Source organism: Taudactylus pleione, unplaced genomic scaffold (assembly GCF_031769625.1).
Source record: "Taudactylus pleione unplaced genomic scaffold, aTauple2 ptg000445l, whole genome shotgun sequence".
In the NCBI taxonomy this organism is placed as follows: domain Eukaryota; kingdom Metazoa; phylum Chordata; class Amphibia; order Anura; family Myobatrachidae; genus Taudactylus; species Taudactylus pleione.
In genome coordinates, this window is record NW_028284847.1 from 241,601 (window position 1) to 257,549 (window position 15,949).

The 15,949-nt window shown below is 45.3% G+C and overlaps 1 protein-coding gene and 1 pseudogene across 2 annotated transcripts; one reads left to right on the plus strand and one right to left on the minus strand.

The window, feature by feature from the left end:
- Positions 1-15,949, plus strand: part of LOC148505651 (uncharacterized) — a 79,031-nt pseudogene that overhangs the window by 50,605 nt on the left and 12,477 nt on the right.
- Positions 3,788-14,042, minus strand: LOC148505652 (uncharacterized). Of its 2 annotated transcripts, XM_088447918.1 has the most exons (5): positions 13,828-14,042; positions 12,994-13,102; positions 11,728-11,812; positions 10,997-11,120; positions 3,788-6,279 (listed from the first exon to the last, which is right to left on the minus strand). In XM_088447918.1, the coding sequence occupies exons 4-5, from the start codon at positions 11,079-11,081 to the stop codon at positions 4,175-4,177; spliced, it is 2,190 nt and encodes a 729-aa protein (XP_088304044.1). In that variant the 5' UTR covers positions 11,082-11,120; positions 11,728-11,812; positions 12,994-13,102; positions 13,828-14,042; the 3' UTR covers positions 3,788-4,174. The 2 variants fall into 2 exon arrangements, with proteins under 2 accessions (XP_088304044.1, XP_088304043.1); XM_088447917.1 differs by lacking the exon at positions 12,994-13,102.

Sequence of the window (15,949 nt, forward strand, 5' to 3'; positions counted from 1 at the left end):
GAGGAGGGGAACACTGTTCTGCTACGAGCACCGATCAGCCGCAGCAGGTGGGGGCTAATCAATCCCCCTGCACCATGCTCTTTTGCACTCTGCATCAAGGAGGGGGAGGGTTATGATTAATGGTAAAATATATTTTTTTGCCTGGGGGGGGGGAGATATAAATATATAAAAAATGTATAACCATATATAAGGATACATGGTGGGTGCTAACCTGGGGTAAGGTTAGGGGCTCTGCCAGTGGACTTATTACCACTAGGGGGCGGATATATTGCTTGTGATTTTTTTTACACTGGGGGGACTATTTTGCATGTTGGGTGGGAAGTGAAATTTCAATGGGGGTCTAAGGACACGGGAGTTGAGGGAGGGGTTTGTGCAAAAACACCCCCTTAGGTATTTTTTTTTTTTAAATAAAATATTTAAATAAATTTTTTTTAAAAAGTTTTTAAACTTAATTTAATTATTATTTTTTTAAACGGACAACTTATGTGCAGTTTTGATGAAAACATTTGTCAGTTAAGTGGCTAAAGAAGACCCCCGCCCTCCAAGTTGACACATATCAACAGTAGGCAGCTCTAAGCCCCCTGACTCACTCACTCAAGACAGTTATACTACAAGTCATCATTTGTTTCCCTATGACTTAGTGATCGCAACACATCGTTATACCAACGTGACTGACATTTTATCACTTTGGTCGATAAGTTCTTAGGGCACTGTGACCCAATAAATTTGGATTGATTTCACCATATATATACGTCATCAACGTTATCATTTGCGACACATACCATAGATATCACAATAACAATACACAGCACATACATAGGTGTAGCGCTCAATCGCATCACCATTTATCTATAACAACACGGGATAGGGTGAGTTTCATTTAATTCCGTAATTAACATTCCTTGTACAAATAAAAGAGTGAAGGCGCGGCCGGACAGTTTGACGTTTAAAAAGGTTGTGTTATTGGAGACCAATCGGTTTTAATAAATAGTAAAAAAAAAAAAAAGACAAGATACCCCGATTGAGCGAAGGAACTTCTATCCAGAGACTCCGTTAACAAAGGTAACATCAGTTTAGCTTTCTGATTTCCCACAATGCACTGTGTGACATGGGGAGAGAATCTTCTGCACCGATATTGGGGGGGAATATTCCATTGCCGTGGACACCCAGAGTTCTGCCGATTAAGCCTAAGGGTGCCGGTGCCTAAAAATTTAGACTGGTGCTGGAAAAATCCTTTAGCCTTTTAACTTTTACCCCTTAAAACTTCCTAAAATTTGTCTAAGCCATAAAATGCAATCTGCTCCAAGCTATATCCAAAGCCTAGAGTAAATCAAACCATAGGCCTGGCTTTGGCTTCAAAACTAATGGCAAACTAATCAAGGTTTTAACAGTATCCAGATGCTATTGTCCCTTATCTAAAAATATCATTAGTGTTTTATTGCTTACAAATAGGGTAATGTCACTTTAGCATATACTACTAACAGCATCAAGCCACATCACTACGCTATCTCCACTTTTTCATGTGCGTTTCGTGTCTTGACTATGTCCGTCTAATTCTACATTAAGAATAATGGGGGAGATGTATCAAAGTTTGGAGAGAAAGTGGAAAGTATCAACCAATACTCTCCTGTCATTTTTCAAACACAGACTGTAAAATTACAGCTAGAAGCTTATTGGTTGGTACCTTGTCTCTCTCCAAGCTTTGATATAACACCCCCAGGGGTAATTATATATACTAAAGGATGATTTTAAATTGATCTACATTGATCAACATCGATGTTATGTTTTTGGGGGCTAAATCACACATTTACTCTTAAATAAAACAAATTAAAAAGCTCCCCTCCGAAGATGGACACCTTGGGGTATATTTACTAAAGAGAAGAGTTTTTAGAAGTGGAGATGTTGCCCATAGCAACCAGATTCTTCTAAACATGTAACTAGCACCTTCTACAAGACAATAGCTAGAATCTGATTGGTTGCTATGGGCAACAGCTTCACTTCTAAAAACTCTCACTTTAGCAAAAATACCGCGTAGGCTCTGAAAAAGAGTATGTTACCCCAAGCAGTTCTTCCTGCCGGAACCACCTCCCATCTCCTGAAGCAGAGCCATACTACAGCCAACTAATCTGTACTGCAAACCTATTCAATAAAGGTCTATGGAGATCTACTAATGAGGACTGGATAAATAGAATCTGCCAGGGCAATACGCTTTGAGGACATCTCACTATTCTTTTCAGTGAATAGAAGGAGTGGGGCCTCACCTACTTGATTCACGTATGGGGCAACCAGGTGGCCAAAAGTCAACAAATCGTTGAATGTCTTCCGGCTCCTTTTTAAAACAAACCAAAACGAAAAATGGGGATTATGAGAATCGAATGAGAAATCCTAATTTATGGAAAGTAGGGTGCATTCACAGTTAAGTTTTCTCCAGGCGATTGCAGTATCCTGATTTGCCATCTAAAGCCTACACGTTAGCAATACAGGCTATTATACCCGTGTGCATAATATCAGTTGATATCTGACTTATCTAAATCTCTATGGATATCCAGATTTGACTCCCAATATGAGGAAGACAAGTCCAAAGGTCTTAAGGTCCAGAAGCAGATCCAGAGAAGCAGGGCAAAATAAAAGCATACAAGCTCCAATGCGTTTCATTCTACACAGCATAGAACTTCATCAGGGGGAAGAGCATATAGACAGGTATAATTACAAATGTAAAAAAAAAAGAAAATATGCAAAATAATAGCGATATATTAAAATAAAATATAATAATTATCAATAGTGACGTTGATATGGGAATGTCCGTTTGATATGGTACCCGTAAAAGGACATTCCCATAAAAGAATAACCAAGTCCAGTGCAGTCTTTAGTTGAAATGCACCCCAGACAAATTCACATTCTGCATTATCTGTTAATATAAACACTAACACACAGTGGCTGATTCAAAGCACAGGCAAAGTAGCTGTATTTGTGGGAAGCACAGACCCATAGCCATAACCACTGGATTTCACATTTCGGACACACAATACCCACATCCTATAATCAGGCATTTTGCAATAATTGCAGGATACATGATGTGTGTTATACCAGAGATGTCCACTGAGGGGAGTCCTGCACCTTTTTATCATCGAAGCCAAGTAAAATATTTTCTTCTCATAGCCCCGATGCAGAGACCGGATCACATGAATCCTGGACACCTTACTGCAGTGTTGGCAGGACACATAGATCTTAATAAAGGGCCTGATTCAAAGATACACGTTAATGCCATTACAGCTGCAATCCCCTACGCAGCGACTGGGCACAAATATGCGAACGTCGCAGAGGCGGAGAAATGTATTGAGACGCCCCACCTGCGTGTATGCAATTCCGAGCAGCTGCAACATCAATCGTAGATCAATTATCGGCCTTCTGAGTGACCTGGTGGTCGCGCAGAATGTCTGCAGGAACTGAGACGCCGGAGCCATTTTTATTGCGTACGAGATCGCAGACGCAGGCTAACACTTGCATGAAACAGTAGCGACACGCCTGCGTTTTGAGCCTCCACTTCCTGTTACCTCCCCGAAACGCTCTCGGACTGTCAATCGCACTGCCAGTAAATAGAGGATGCGAGTGACTACGGTAAAGCACCTCGACGCATGCGCTGTGCAACTCGGATGCATGGGCCGTTTACCGATAGTGCCTCAACTGTGTAAATATCGCCATTGCGTACGTATCGGAATCAAAGCCAAAGTACTGTAATCCTTTGTAAAACAAAAATAAATGTAAAATGCACACGATAACCCTCTGTTTTATTATTACCTCCAGACGGTGTATATGTACAAGTTTTGTTGATATCAAAAATAAAATCGTTATTGCACAGAACCATTCTACAGCAGTAATGATTTTGGATTCTATAAAGTGGCAAAAAAGCTTTACCGTAAAACAGCAAATACAAACAGCTTCCAAAAGTTTCGTGGGTGAGACCAGTGGCCGGCGTGGCCTGGTAGACGGTGGTACGCAACACCGCCACTTCGATTCCAAAAAGTTGTCACATTCCATTTATTTTACATTTTCCACTTCACTGGATAGGACCATATAAATAAAACACCCCTTCATTTAAACCATTCTTTTTGCCAAAAATATTTCTCACACTCCCTTCCGATGTGGGTTAGTCATGGTTCCAAAAACATTCGAGCTATTTCGGGACATGAACGTTCTGATGTCTGACGAGAGACGTCTTACGCGAAAAACATTTCCCGCACTCGGCGCAGCAGTATGGCCTCTCCCCTGTGTGACTTCTCTGGTGCGAAATGAGATCAGAGTTGTTGATAAAATACTTTCCGCACTCGGAGCAAGGGAACGTGTTTTCTCCGGTGTGAATTCTCTGGTGCCGGACGAGGTAGGTGCTGCTGTTGAAGCTCTTCCCGCACTCGGAGCAAGAATAGGATCCCTTCCCGGAGTGAATTTCCTGGTGTTTAACAAACTCTGAGTCGTTAATAAAGCATTTCCCGCATTCGTAGCAAGAAAATGGCCTCACCCCAACGTGAACCAGCTGATGTCTAACAAGATTCGACCTCCTGCTGAAACATTTTTCGCAGTCTTCACACGAGTAGGGTTTCACCCCTGTGTGAATTCTCTGGTGTTTAACCATGGCAGACTTGCGCGTAAAGCACTTCCCGCACTCGGAGCAGGAGAACGGCTTCTCTCCTGTGTGAATTACCTGATGGGTGACGAGATAGGAGTAACTGCTGAAGCATTTACCACAGTCGGGACAGGAGTAGGGTTTCTCTCCCCTGTGAACCCTCTCGTGCGTAAGGAGTCTCGAGCTACTACTGAAGCATTTCCCGCACTCCGGGCAGGAGTAGGGTTTCTCGCCAGTGTGACTTCTCTGGTGTACGACGAGTTCGGAGCTGGTGAAACAGCACTTGCCGCACTCAGAGCAGGAATACGGCTTTTCCCCCGTGTGAAATCGCATGTGAACAACAAGATAGGAGTTACTGTCAAAACATTTCCCGCACAGGGCGCAAGAATAGGATTTCGGACTGGTGTGAATTCGCTGGTGTTTCATTAGATTGGAGTTACGGGTAAAGCATCTGCCGCACTCCGTACAGGAATATGGCGTCTCGCCAGTGTGAAACCGCTCATGTAGCACCAGATAGGAGTGGCTTTTGAACATTTTCCCACATATAGAGCAAGCATAGGACTGATCACATGTGTGAATTCTCCGATGATTCATTAGGTTTGAGTTACGGATGAAGCACTTGCCGCATTCGGGGCAAGAATACGGCTTCTCTCCCGTGTGACTTCTCTCGTGCCGCACAAGATCTGATTTCTTGTAAAAGGAAGTCCCACAATCTGGACAAGAATATGGTTTCACCCCCGTGTGACATTTCATATGTTCACTGAGAGTGGCCTTCCAAGTAAAACTTTTCTTACATACAGAACAGGAAAATGGCTTCTCCCCTGTGTGAATTCTCTGGTGTCTTTTGAGTACTGAGCTCTGGGTGAAACTTTTCCCACATACGGCACATGCAAATGATTTTCCTAGATTGTAGCCATTTCCAAGATCAGAACAGGAATTCAGTGTATTTTGTCCATCAATTTCATGATGAGTTTCTTCCTCAGATGAGACAGATTCCTCCTTAATATGAGTAGATGTATACTGTGTATGATCTGTGGGTGTATAAATTACTGTGTCTATGAGGTCTCCTCCATCACATGAGACCGATTCCTCCTTAATATGAGTAAATGTATACTGTGTATATGTGGGTGTATAATTGTCAGTGTCTGTGAGGTCACCTCCATCACATGAGACTGATTCATCCTTAGTATGAGTAGATGTATACTGTGTATGATCTGTGGGTGTATAACTGTCAGTGTCTGTAAGGTCTCCTCCATCACATGAGACAGATTCCTCCTTAATATGAGTAGATGTATACTGTGTATGATCTGTGAGGTCTCCTCCATCACATGAGACAGATTCCTCCTTAATATGAGTAGATGTATACTGTGTATGATCTGTGAGGTCTCCTCCATCACGTGAGACTGGTTCCTCCTTAGTAGGAGTAGATGTATACTGTGTATGATCTGTGGGTGTATAAGTGTCAGTGAGGTCTCCTCCATCACATGAAGTTGGTTTTTCAGTAACATTCTCCAGACAGTTGATCATGTTCTGTTCATCTGCTGATGAGGATTTTGAAGTCTGGATATCTACAACAACACTGTGATCGTCAGTCATACAATCCAGGGAAGAAATTGGGGTGTGGGATCCTCCAGGTATTTCTGTATTTTCTGTCAGACCTGTAGGAGATAAATACATTATGGTTAGATGATACAAACATGGGAATAAAAGAGGAGCAAAGACTCCTGGAAGTGACATTGCTGCCCAAGGCTTCTTGTAGTTTGTGGTATCTGCTATAGGCTGAGGGAGGTGTAGTCTATGATAGGACAGGTTGTAGTCTGTGGTACCACCAGCTACAGGTGCTATTGGCTGAAGCAGGAGGAGGTGTCGTCTATGGCAAGACACGGACAGCTGCCATCTTGGTCTACTTTCCTATCTCACCCCCAACCAGTTTCCTCACTACCGCAGCACAATACACAGACCCGTATAGACTGTCCCCTGTGTAAACTAAAACAGTGCAGTCCAATGCTGTGTAACTCTCAAATGGCTATGGAGTATTTTCCTGCCGAAGGCAAGTACATCATGCAAAAGAAATAGTCAAAATGTTACCATTATTTTAATTTCCTTGAAATACTCCACGGTAGCCATAGCTAACTCCCTAGTCAACGGAATAGAGACAAGAAAACAAAGTTTTTTTTTATTGAATAGCTGTTGGAAAGATTTTGCTTCCATACTGAGCATCAGCAGAGGTCACATCCAGGAGATAACTTCTGGTACAGTTATGAAAAGATGACGCCCCTGACGACTTGCAGGAGGTGCCTGCTGAAGCCTGGTTTTCTAGGAGGTCGTCACTTGTACAATGTTCCTTTGTTACTTCTGGCAACACACATCCGCTTACCCTTGCGAGCCTGAACACGGACATCCTTGCTACTGCCCAGGGAGTTCATACATATATCATGACTGCCATGGCATTAAAATGGAAACTGGAACCACAGAGAGCCACATATATTCCTGCACATACAGAGAATTACCTTACTTTTCACATAGCTTCCTTCTCTCTTATTTCCGGTTATCACGGTGTGCCCCATTATCACACAATGTCAGCAGCCTGCTCAGCATAATCATTGCCCACTCAAACCCTATTCTCCACCTCATCATCCCCCAATTACTATGTCCCCTAAAATCGACATCTGGTCATTAAACTACCTCCAACGTTATTATAACCATAATAAATAACCTACATAGTCATCTATCTAGTGTTCATTCTAGCACCCTGCACCTGTCAACGCCCGTGCAGTTCCTCTTTTATGCCTGGGGTGTCACTCTGTTCTGGTGCTTCTAGCACACTCAGCTGACGCAACAAAGATACAGACCAGAGTGTACACAGTCACAGAACACTAGTCATCATTAACTCCCAAACAAAGTAACCTATCCTTCACGCACTATCATGTACCCCGGGTCTTTATCATTATCTCATGCAACAATCGTCATTAACCCCTCTATGCTTCATCATTAGTAACCCCTCCAATCCTGCATCACTAATCGCTGCATCAATCCTTGTTAACCCTTTCATTCTGCATCAATATTAAAAACGCTCCTTCCAGCATTATAATGTACCTCAATTCTTCATCATGAATCCCTGCAGCAATCCTCAATATACCATCCATTATGCTTCATTATTGTACCAATTCTACATGATTATTAGCTCTTCCTTAAGCCGGGCATACATGATGTAATTAATGGCAGATAGTGTATGGCCGCGACCAATCAGCGATGATTGGATGGTCTGACATGAAAAATCTCTGACTGTTCCGATCATCAGTCATCTGCATCTGGTGTATGTGCTGCACTGAAGACTCCCTGTGAGCACTACGCCACCCATCTCTGCAGTCCGAGTGCTTTTGTCGGAGACTTTGCAGCGCGGCTTTTGCTGGTCCCACACAAATCATGTGCAGTGGAGAGAGGAGGTACCAGACCGGAAGTGCCATATAAGCATGCGACCCATTGGCTTCAAATGCAGACTGGAGGTCCTGTAGTGAACCGCCGAGACCGCCAAGTGTGGGACGCGCGTTTCGCCTGCAGGCTTTTTTAAACTGTAGCCTGTCTGGACACATCATCTCAAGGGGCCAAATCCAGCAAAATAGTCCAAAGAAGTCCAGACCACCTTCCATCAAATGAAACAGACTTTTATTTCAGCTCCTATTCTCAATCAGCCAGACATTACCTACAGAAAGAACGGAATGGCAAACACATCCTCAGTGGAGCAAGGGCGGTCCTCTCTCAAAGACCACTAGTTGGGCAGTTGCATCCCTGTGGGCTCTTTTCGCATAAAATTACTGCGAGAAAAACTATGCCACCGGAGACAAATAATTGCTTGCTATGAAACTGACACTCAAAGAGTGAAGGCATTCGCCCGACATCCAATGACACGTTACACAGACCATAAAAATCCACTCTATCTCAAATCAGCACAATTTTTGCATGAATCTGCGTCAAGCCCGATGGTAATTATTCTTCTCATGATTTGATATCCAAGTGACATTCCATCTGGGATCCAAGAATCGAAAAGCTGACCCCTTGTGGTGTTCTATGATGGAGGAAGACAATTCTGCAGTATTCAAGCAGCATCCCATAATAATCAATCCTTTATGAATTGCTGCTACGGTCCAGGTCATCATCCTTCCTCAGGGGAAGGATTAATTCTTGAGAATATGTGCAAGAAGTTACTTCAGTGGGCTCAGTATTTTAGTATTTATTCTCCGGAATTACTGGTGGCCCACACTTACTCAAGATGTGCTCGGCACAAAAGTTCCATACAAGTTCCAGTATATCAACGTCTACCTCTGCCAGTTCCGTACCCCCTGGTCTCAAATATCAATGGATTTTGTTACTGGCTTACCTGCCTCTAAATAAATTTACCACTATTAGGGGCATAGTGGATTAATTCTCAAAGATGGCCCACTGTGTTCCTCTTCATGGTCTTCCATCAGCACCAGTATTAGCCCAACTCTTTGTCACGTATATATATTCCATCTTAATGGGTGCCCAGAAAAAATTGTATCAGATCAAATTGTCCAGTTTGTAGCCAGATTTTGGGAATCGTTGTGTAAAAGCTCTGCAGATTAAACTCAACTTCTCCAAGACCAAATTAGTTAATTAAAACTTGACCTATCTTCGGTTATAGGTCTCTTCATCTCAAGATGATTAGTCAAATTTACTTCTTTAGGCCGAATTTGCACATAACAATCACCATCCTCTGCTTCAACTCCGTTTAACATTGTGTATAGTCTACACCTCAGGGTACCAGCATTCACTCCATTGCCAGGAACAACTGTTCCAGCTCCCGAGTCAGTTCTGATAAAAAAAAAATTGGCACAGGCTTCCCAATGTTATAAGATACATGCCAAAATAAATAACGAGCTTTTCCTACTCTATGACCAGGAGACAGTCTGGCTGTCTTCTCATAATCTACGACTGAGGGTACCATCCATGAAGTTTTCAGCCCACTTCATTGGACCATTCAGTATCATTAAAGTAATTAACCCAGTATACGATAAGTTAAGAGTTGCTGCCATATCTCCAGGTACCAAAATTAGTCCACACTTCTCTTCTAAAACCCTCAGTTCTGAACTGGTTCTAATCTGTAATGCAAGGTTCCCCAAAGCTCCAGACCCAACACGGAGAAGAATATGAAGTCAAGGACACATTTAGACACGGTTATCTCCAGCATTTGGTCGATTGGAAGGGCTAAGTTCCAGAGGAGAGGTCTAGGATCAATGACTCCAATGTTCATGCTCCAGGATTGGTTAAAAAATGTCATCAGAAGTTTCCAGCTAAACTTCACCCACAGTTTCCGGTGGCCACTCGTAAGAGGGGGAGTACTGTCACACATCGGGGTCTAAGCCCCATATACAGGGTCCGGCAGTGATACATCACTGCCCTCTTTGTCAATCCTGTTTGCTTCTAGCATTTCTGAGACCTGCGCTGGAACTACGGTTGTGTGCCTGCTGTTTACCCTCCTGTCAGTTCCCGTGGCGGAGCATGGGCGTGGCCATCTTGGATTTGTCCACATGACTATCTGCCAGTCAGATTCCAGCAGCTGCGCTCACATGACCTGGTCTGCAAATAGGCACCAGGAGTGACTTATTTAAACCATCTCCTGTGTCCAGTTCATTGTCATAACAGCTCTCTTCTCCCTGAGAACAGTCTCCTGGCTGCAGTGGCTCCTAGTTCTGTTCTAATATCGGCATTTAACTCCACTCTGTTCCAATACCTTGTGTTTACAAAGAGCATCCCATTTCACCAAGCTTCCAGTGTCCTACGTTACAAAGTGCGTCTGCATCTGACTCAGCTTCCAGTGTCATGTATTCTAGTGCATACTAACTCTACCACCTACTACAGTAGCATCAATAGATTATACCTGTTGAGATTCCAGCACTCTGTCCTGTATAGTCCTAAAGACTATATCATATCTGTTTGTTCAAGCACCCATTCAAAGCCTCCTAGTCGAGGTCTGATGAGGAGAATTATCAAGGCCTCAATCTGGCACTAACTACTCTCTCACATACAAAGTGAATCCCAAACTCCAATGACAGGGGCATCTCTAACAATCTAAATATGAACACATAGGTCGAACCCCATCCTATGTAACCTTTTTCACAGGCCCATCACTCTTCACTTTATCATCATCTTCTGCATCATTGTTTAGATTTAGATGTCATATTTGACTGTAATTGTATTTTACCTGTGACTATAAATAAAACTAGTTTGAAAAAATACAAAGAACATCAATTTAAACAAATCCAAATTTCAGACAATAAAATAAGGAAACACCTGCGATTCAGGGCATACACAATACATTTTCAACATTGTCAATTGTAGTAAAGCTCTACTTACCCAGTGATGTGAGGGGCTGGTGATTCTCCATCATCACGTCCTTGTACAGACCCCTGTGTCCTTCTATATACTCCCACTCCTCCATGGAGAAATAGACAGCAACGTCCTCACACCTTATAGGAACCTGACACACACAATGATACAGTCATCATCCAGACACATCCCCTGGTGTTACTGTATAATGTCCCATTCCCAGCAGTCACCTCTCCAGTCATCACCCAGACGCATCACCTTGTGTTACTGTATAATGTCCCATTCCCAGCAGTCACCTCTCCAGTCATCACCCAGACGCGTCCCCCGGTGTTACTGTATAATGTCCCATTCCCAGCAGTCACCTCTCCAGTCATCACCCAGACACATCCCCTGGTGTTACTGTATAATGTCCCATTCCCAGCAGTTACCTCCCCAGTCATCACCCAGACACATCCCCTGGTGTTACTGTATAATGTCCCATTCCCAGCAGTCACCTCTCCAGTCATCACCCAGACACATCCCCTGGTGTTACTGTATAATGTCCCATTCCCAGCAGTCACCTCCCCAGTCATCACCCAGACACATCCCCTGGTGTTACTGTATAATGTCCCATTCCCAGCAGTCACCTCTCCAGTCATCACCCAGACACATCCCCTGGTGTTACTGTATAATGTCCCATTCCCAGCAGTCACCTCTCCAGTCATCACCCAGACACATCCCCCGGTATTACTGTATAATGTCCCATTCCCAACAGTCACCTCTCCAGTCAGCAGCTGAATGCTGGTGTACCCAGGACTCTTTCTTGTAGACAGTTTCCACCTTCATGGGACCTCACAGCTCAATCTAGAGATAGAATAAAACTTGATAAGGAAACAGTAACAGAAGCTAAAGGCAGCACTGATTATTTATATTTGGCCATGTGGAATGCATCCTACACTAGACTTACCAAAGTTCGTGGCCATTGGGTCAAAACCCGGGAACTAAAGACCATTTTGTCATCAACTAAACCCAAATATACCATCCAGTCAGGACACAGCTGATAATCTCTAAGGATGCAGAATTATTCCACTTTCACTAACATCCACCACCGACAATTATATTTTTTGGCTAGCAATAAGGTCCCCCTTACTTCTGCTCCTCTTTTCCTAAAACTTACTCCCTTAAATCTAACCCCAGATTTTAAAATTCGACTCATCACATCCACCAGTATATTTGTAAACCCAGCACCTCTGTTGTTAATTTAGGTTCGTCCCTTGAAGAGAGTTAATGTGGATGCAGGGGTGTTTCTAGAGAGGAGGGGGCCTGTGTGCAGTCTCCGACACGGGACCCCTCCTCTCTGGACGGCGGCTGGCAGTGCACTGAGCTGTGCGCAGCCAGCGCCGAAGTTATATACTCTGGGCACTAGAGTGCGCCTAGAGTCTATAGAGGAACGCCTGGTCACCGCGACGGCCATTTACCCTGTACTGCGCATGCGCAAACGATGGGAAAATGGCCGTGGTGGCCATTTTCCAGTCGCCTTTATAGCGCCGGGCCCCCGCGCCGACGTGGGACTCCGTAGAGGTAAGTAATTCTATGGGTGCAGGGTGTGCGGTGCGGGGCCCCCCTGGACCCAGGGGCCCGTGTTCCCCGCACACCCTGCACCCATTATAGATACGCCCCTGTGTGGATGGGGATAAAGTACCAACCAATCAACTCCTGTCAATTTTCAAACACAGCCTATAAGGTGACAATTAGGAGCTGTTTGGTTGGTACTTTCTCTCCACTTTATCACATTCCAAGGCTTAGTACATAGACCTCTATGTTTTTATTGCACTTCTTCTGCTTTAACACCAGCTGCCCTGCTGTAACTGCCCTCAGCTTCCGCCAACTTCTTCCTAGCAGACTCCAAGCATCCTGAAAATTAATTTCCCCCCTTACACGTTTTACGGACTCCCCTGAAAGTGTGAAATAAGTCTGTGTACATCTGTGTGATAGGACAAGAGCTTTTGCCAAACAATCAGGGGCTGGCGCATAGGTCTACACACCTTCTGGCCCTTTCCTCTCTTCTAGGTGCCTCTGTCCAGGGCTGTAGAGAGCAATGATGGGCCTGGGTATTGGAGGAGACGTGGTCAAATCCTGGGTGCGTGGCCATGCCTGTTTTAATCCAAATAAATGTATGAAAACTAGGGATGTGCAGGCTCGGATAGGTTCGAGTTTGCACGTTGAGTTGGGATTTTTCCCTCCAAAAAAACGGAACTCAGAAAGAGGCAAAACGTCATCTTGCATGGACGAACATCATCATTCCCGGACTTTTGTCATCTTGCATGAACGAACTCTTGTCCAGGAATGATGATGTTCGTCCATGCAAGATGACGTTTTGCCTCTTTCTGAGTTCCGTTTTTTTGGAGGGAAAAATCCCAACTCAACGTACAAACTCAAACCTATCCGAGCCTGCACATCCCTAATGAAAACTAGTATGCGAGTTCTATGGACTAAGGGTGGGGGGGCTTTTTTTCCCAGCACAACTTCAACACGCCCAGGTAAATAATACCGTCCTGTCTTGGTAAATACAGGACCCTGATGCACTTGAGAAAAGGTGGACGGCCACGCCCTAATAGGGTGATAGCCATGACCAGATTATTTCACTCATAAACAAGGGTTACTTCAGCTAGGAATGCCCACTTTGGTGCTAGTTTAAAAAGACAGCAGCTACTTTGTGGGCAACCTGGACTGCTGGGCATTATTCCAGTAAGTTATATAATCAGAGAGAGTAAATCCCACCCTGTCCTGAGACACCAGAGTCTGCTCCACCTGCACTGTGTGGAACCCAGACCCATAGTGACAGCCTGTAATACAGGTCATTACCTGGCGTTACTTACAGTTTATATCAGCAGTGCAGTGACATGCAGCCTCATATGCATCGCCTTGATTCCATGTGAGCCTGAACCGGAAGTTGTCAACAAAGCACTTCCTGGTTATGCGTTCCACCTGCCTGTGCGTTCCAACGGACTTTCGGCTGGCGTGCTCCGCTCCCTTATACGGTCCAGCCACAGAGGAGCTAATTACGTAGGCCCAGGTGTGAGTTCCCCGTTCGCAGCCCGCTGTTGTCTGGCCCGGATCCTAGCTGGTAACCGCGTCCAGAAGTCAGCGTGGAACGCACAGGCCGGAAGTCAGCGTGGAACGCACAGACCATTCCTTATTAACAACTTCCTGCTCAGACAGAAGTAGTAGAAAGTAGAGTGGATGCTGATTATTGTATATGTGAACAATCACATTGTATGGGGTAGGGAAGCAGACTGAGTCCTGGGAAAGGTAACCACCAGGACAGAGATGTCATAAGCAGCACTTTGAATATAATTTGGAAAACTATTTGGAATGAAACACATTTATTAAACACATTGAATGGCTAACAGGACAGGTAATACCAGCCCGCGACACTGCTAAGGCCGCCGGGGTTGAGCCTCGGCCCGTGTCACAACTAGCCGCCCCTGGCACTGGCGCCCGTGGTGGATGACAGTAATTGCTGACAAGGGCTGCGTCTTTTTCATAACGGCACTTGATCTAGCTTGTGATCCGGATCGTGAGGCGATAGAGGAAAGAGATACGCTGGCGGTGTCAGCGTATCGGTGTCAGCAGGGCGCCTCTATACGTTGTTGCTGGAATAAACCGGGGCTGGCAGCGGATCCCACCAATTACCCTGGCGAGCCAGTCCCGATTTTGTGTAGAGCTGTAACCCATGGCTGCCAGAGCACGCCGGCACCTCGACTTTATTTCCACAATCCCTTCCCCTCGTTATTTACTTTCTAGAACTGCTAAAAGTGCCGACGTGCCCTGCTATCCAGAGCCTGTAGATCACCTTAGAAAAAAAAAAACGCTGGCGAATAAATCGACACAGATACTGGTGATATATTTTATGTAAATAAACACTCCCTAAGACCAACCTTCTTTCACCCCTCTATTCCTCACCTAGGTGCCCTCTTCTGTCTTCATTTATTGCATTCCCAGCATTAAATAACAACAATAAAAAACCCACATAGATGACAAATTGACTGTTCCCGGAAGGAGGGTCTCATTCAGACCCAGTCGCAAGCGCCGATGATCCCCACAGAGCATGCGCACGACGGAGCCGGCTCCGTCGTGCGCATGCGCGAGACCCGGCTAGCGACGGGCGCTCCGTTGCTAGGGGTCTCGTAGCAGACGGGGCGAGCTGTCGATGTTGAGTGACAGCTCGCCCCTTTTGCTGGGCGGGCCGGGGGCGTGCCCGGCCAAACGGAGGCGTTCCAGTCGGAACGCTTGCCGTTTGGGGCGGCTCCACTGACATCATTGAAGATGTCAGTGGGGAACTTCCTGCTCAAACAGAGCAGGAAGTTCCCTGGGGCTTACGAGAGCCCAGACCCAACCTTAGGGTCTGGTCGTAAGCCCTGATGGTCACGATGGTGATGACCATCGCGACCATCACCCTGATCTCAAGCTAAGCTGTGGGTGGTAACCCACAGCTTAGCTTGCGACCTGGAGGCAGCACTTCAAAACAAGAAGTGCCCGCCCTCATTCAGAGTGCTTGCGATCGACTCTGAATGAGGGCCGGAGTCCTGGAGCAAATGTATTGCTGGGTACAGACTAGGTCGACGGACGACTTATTTGATGATTGGTAATTGCATATCACTCACCGCCGGGTCCCTGCTGCATATGTACGGGCAATTGGCAGGTCCCCATACACACCAGCAGATCCACTGATATATCTGCAGATATATCGGAATCGGTATGTAATGCCGGCGGATCAAATACCGACAGCGGCAGCCCGATGGGTCGAAATCCCGACTACAGCCGGTAAGTACTCTAACCCTCCCCTCTCCCTACCCTAACCCTCCCTTAGTGGTGCCTAACCCTAACCTCCCCCCCTAGTGCCTAACCCTAACCCCCCCCCTTAGTGCCTAACCCTAACCTCCCCCCCTAGTGCCTAACCCTAACCTCCCCCTGTTAGTGCCTAAACCTAACCCCTGC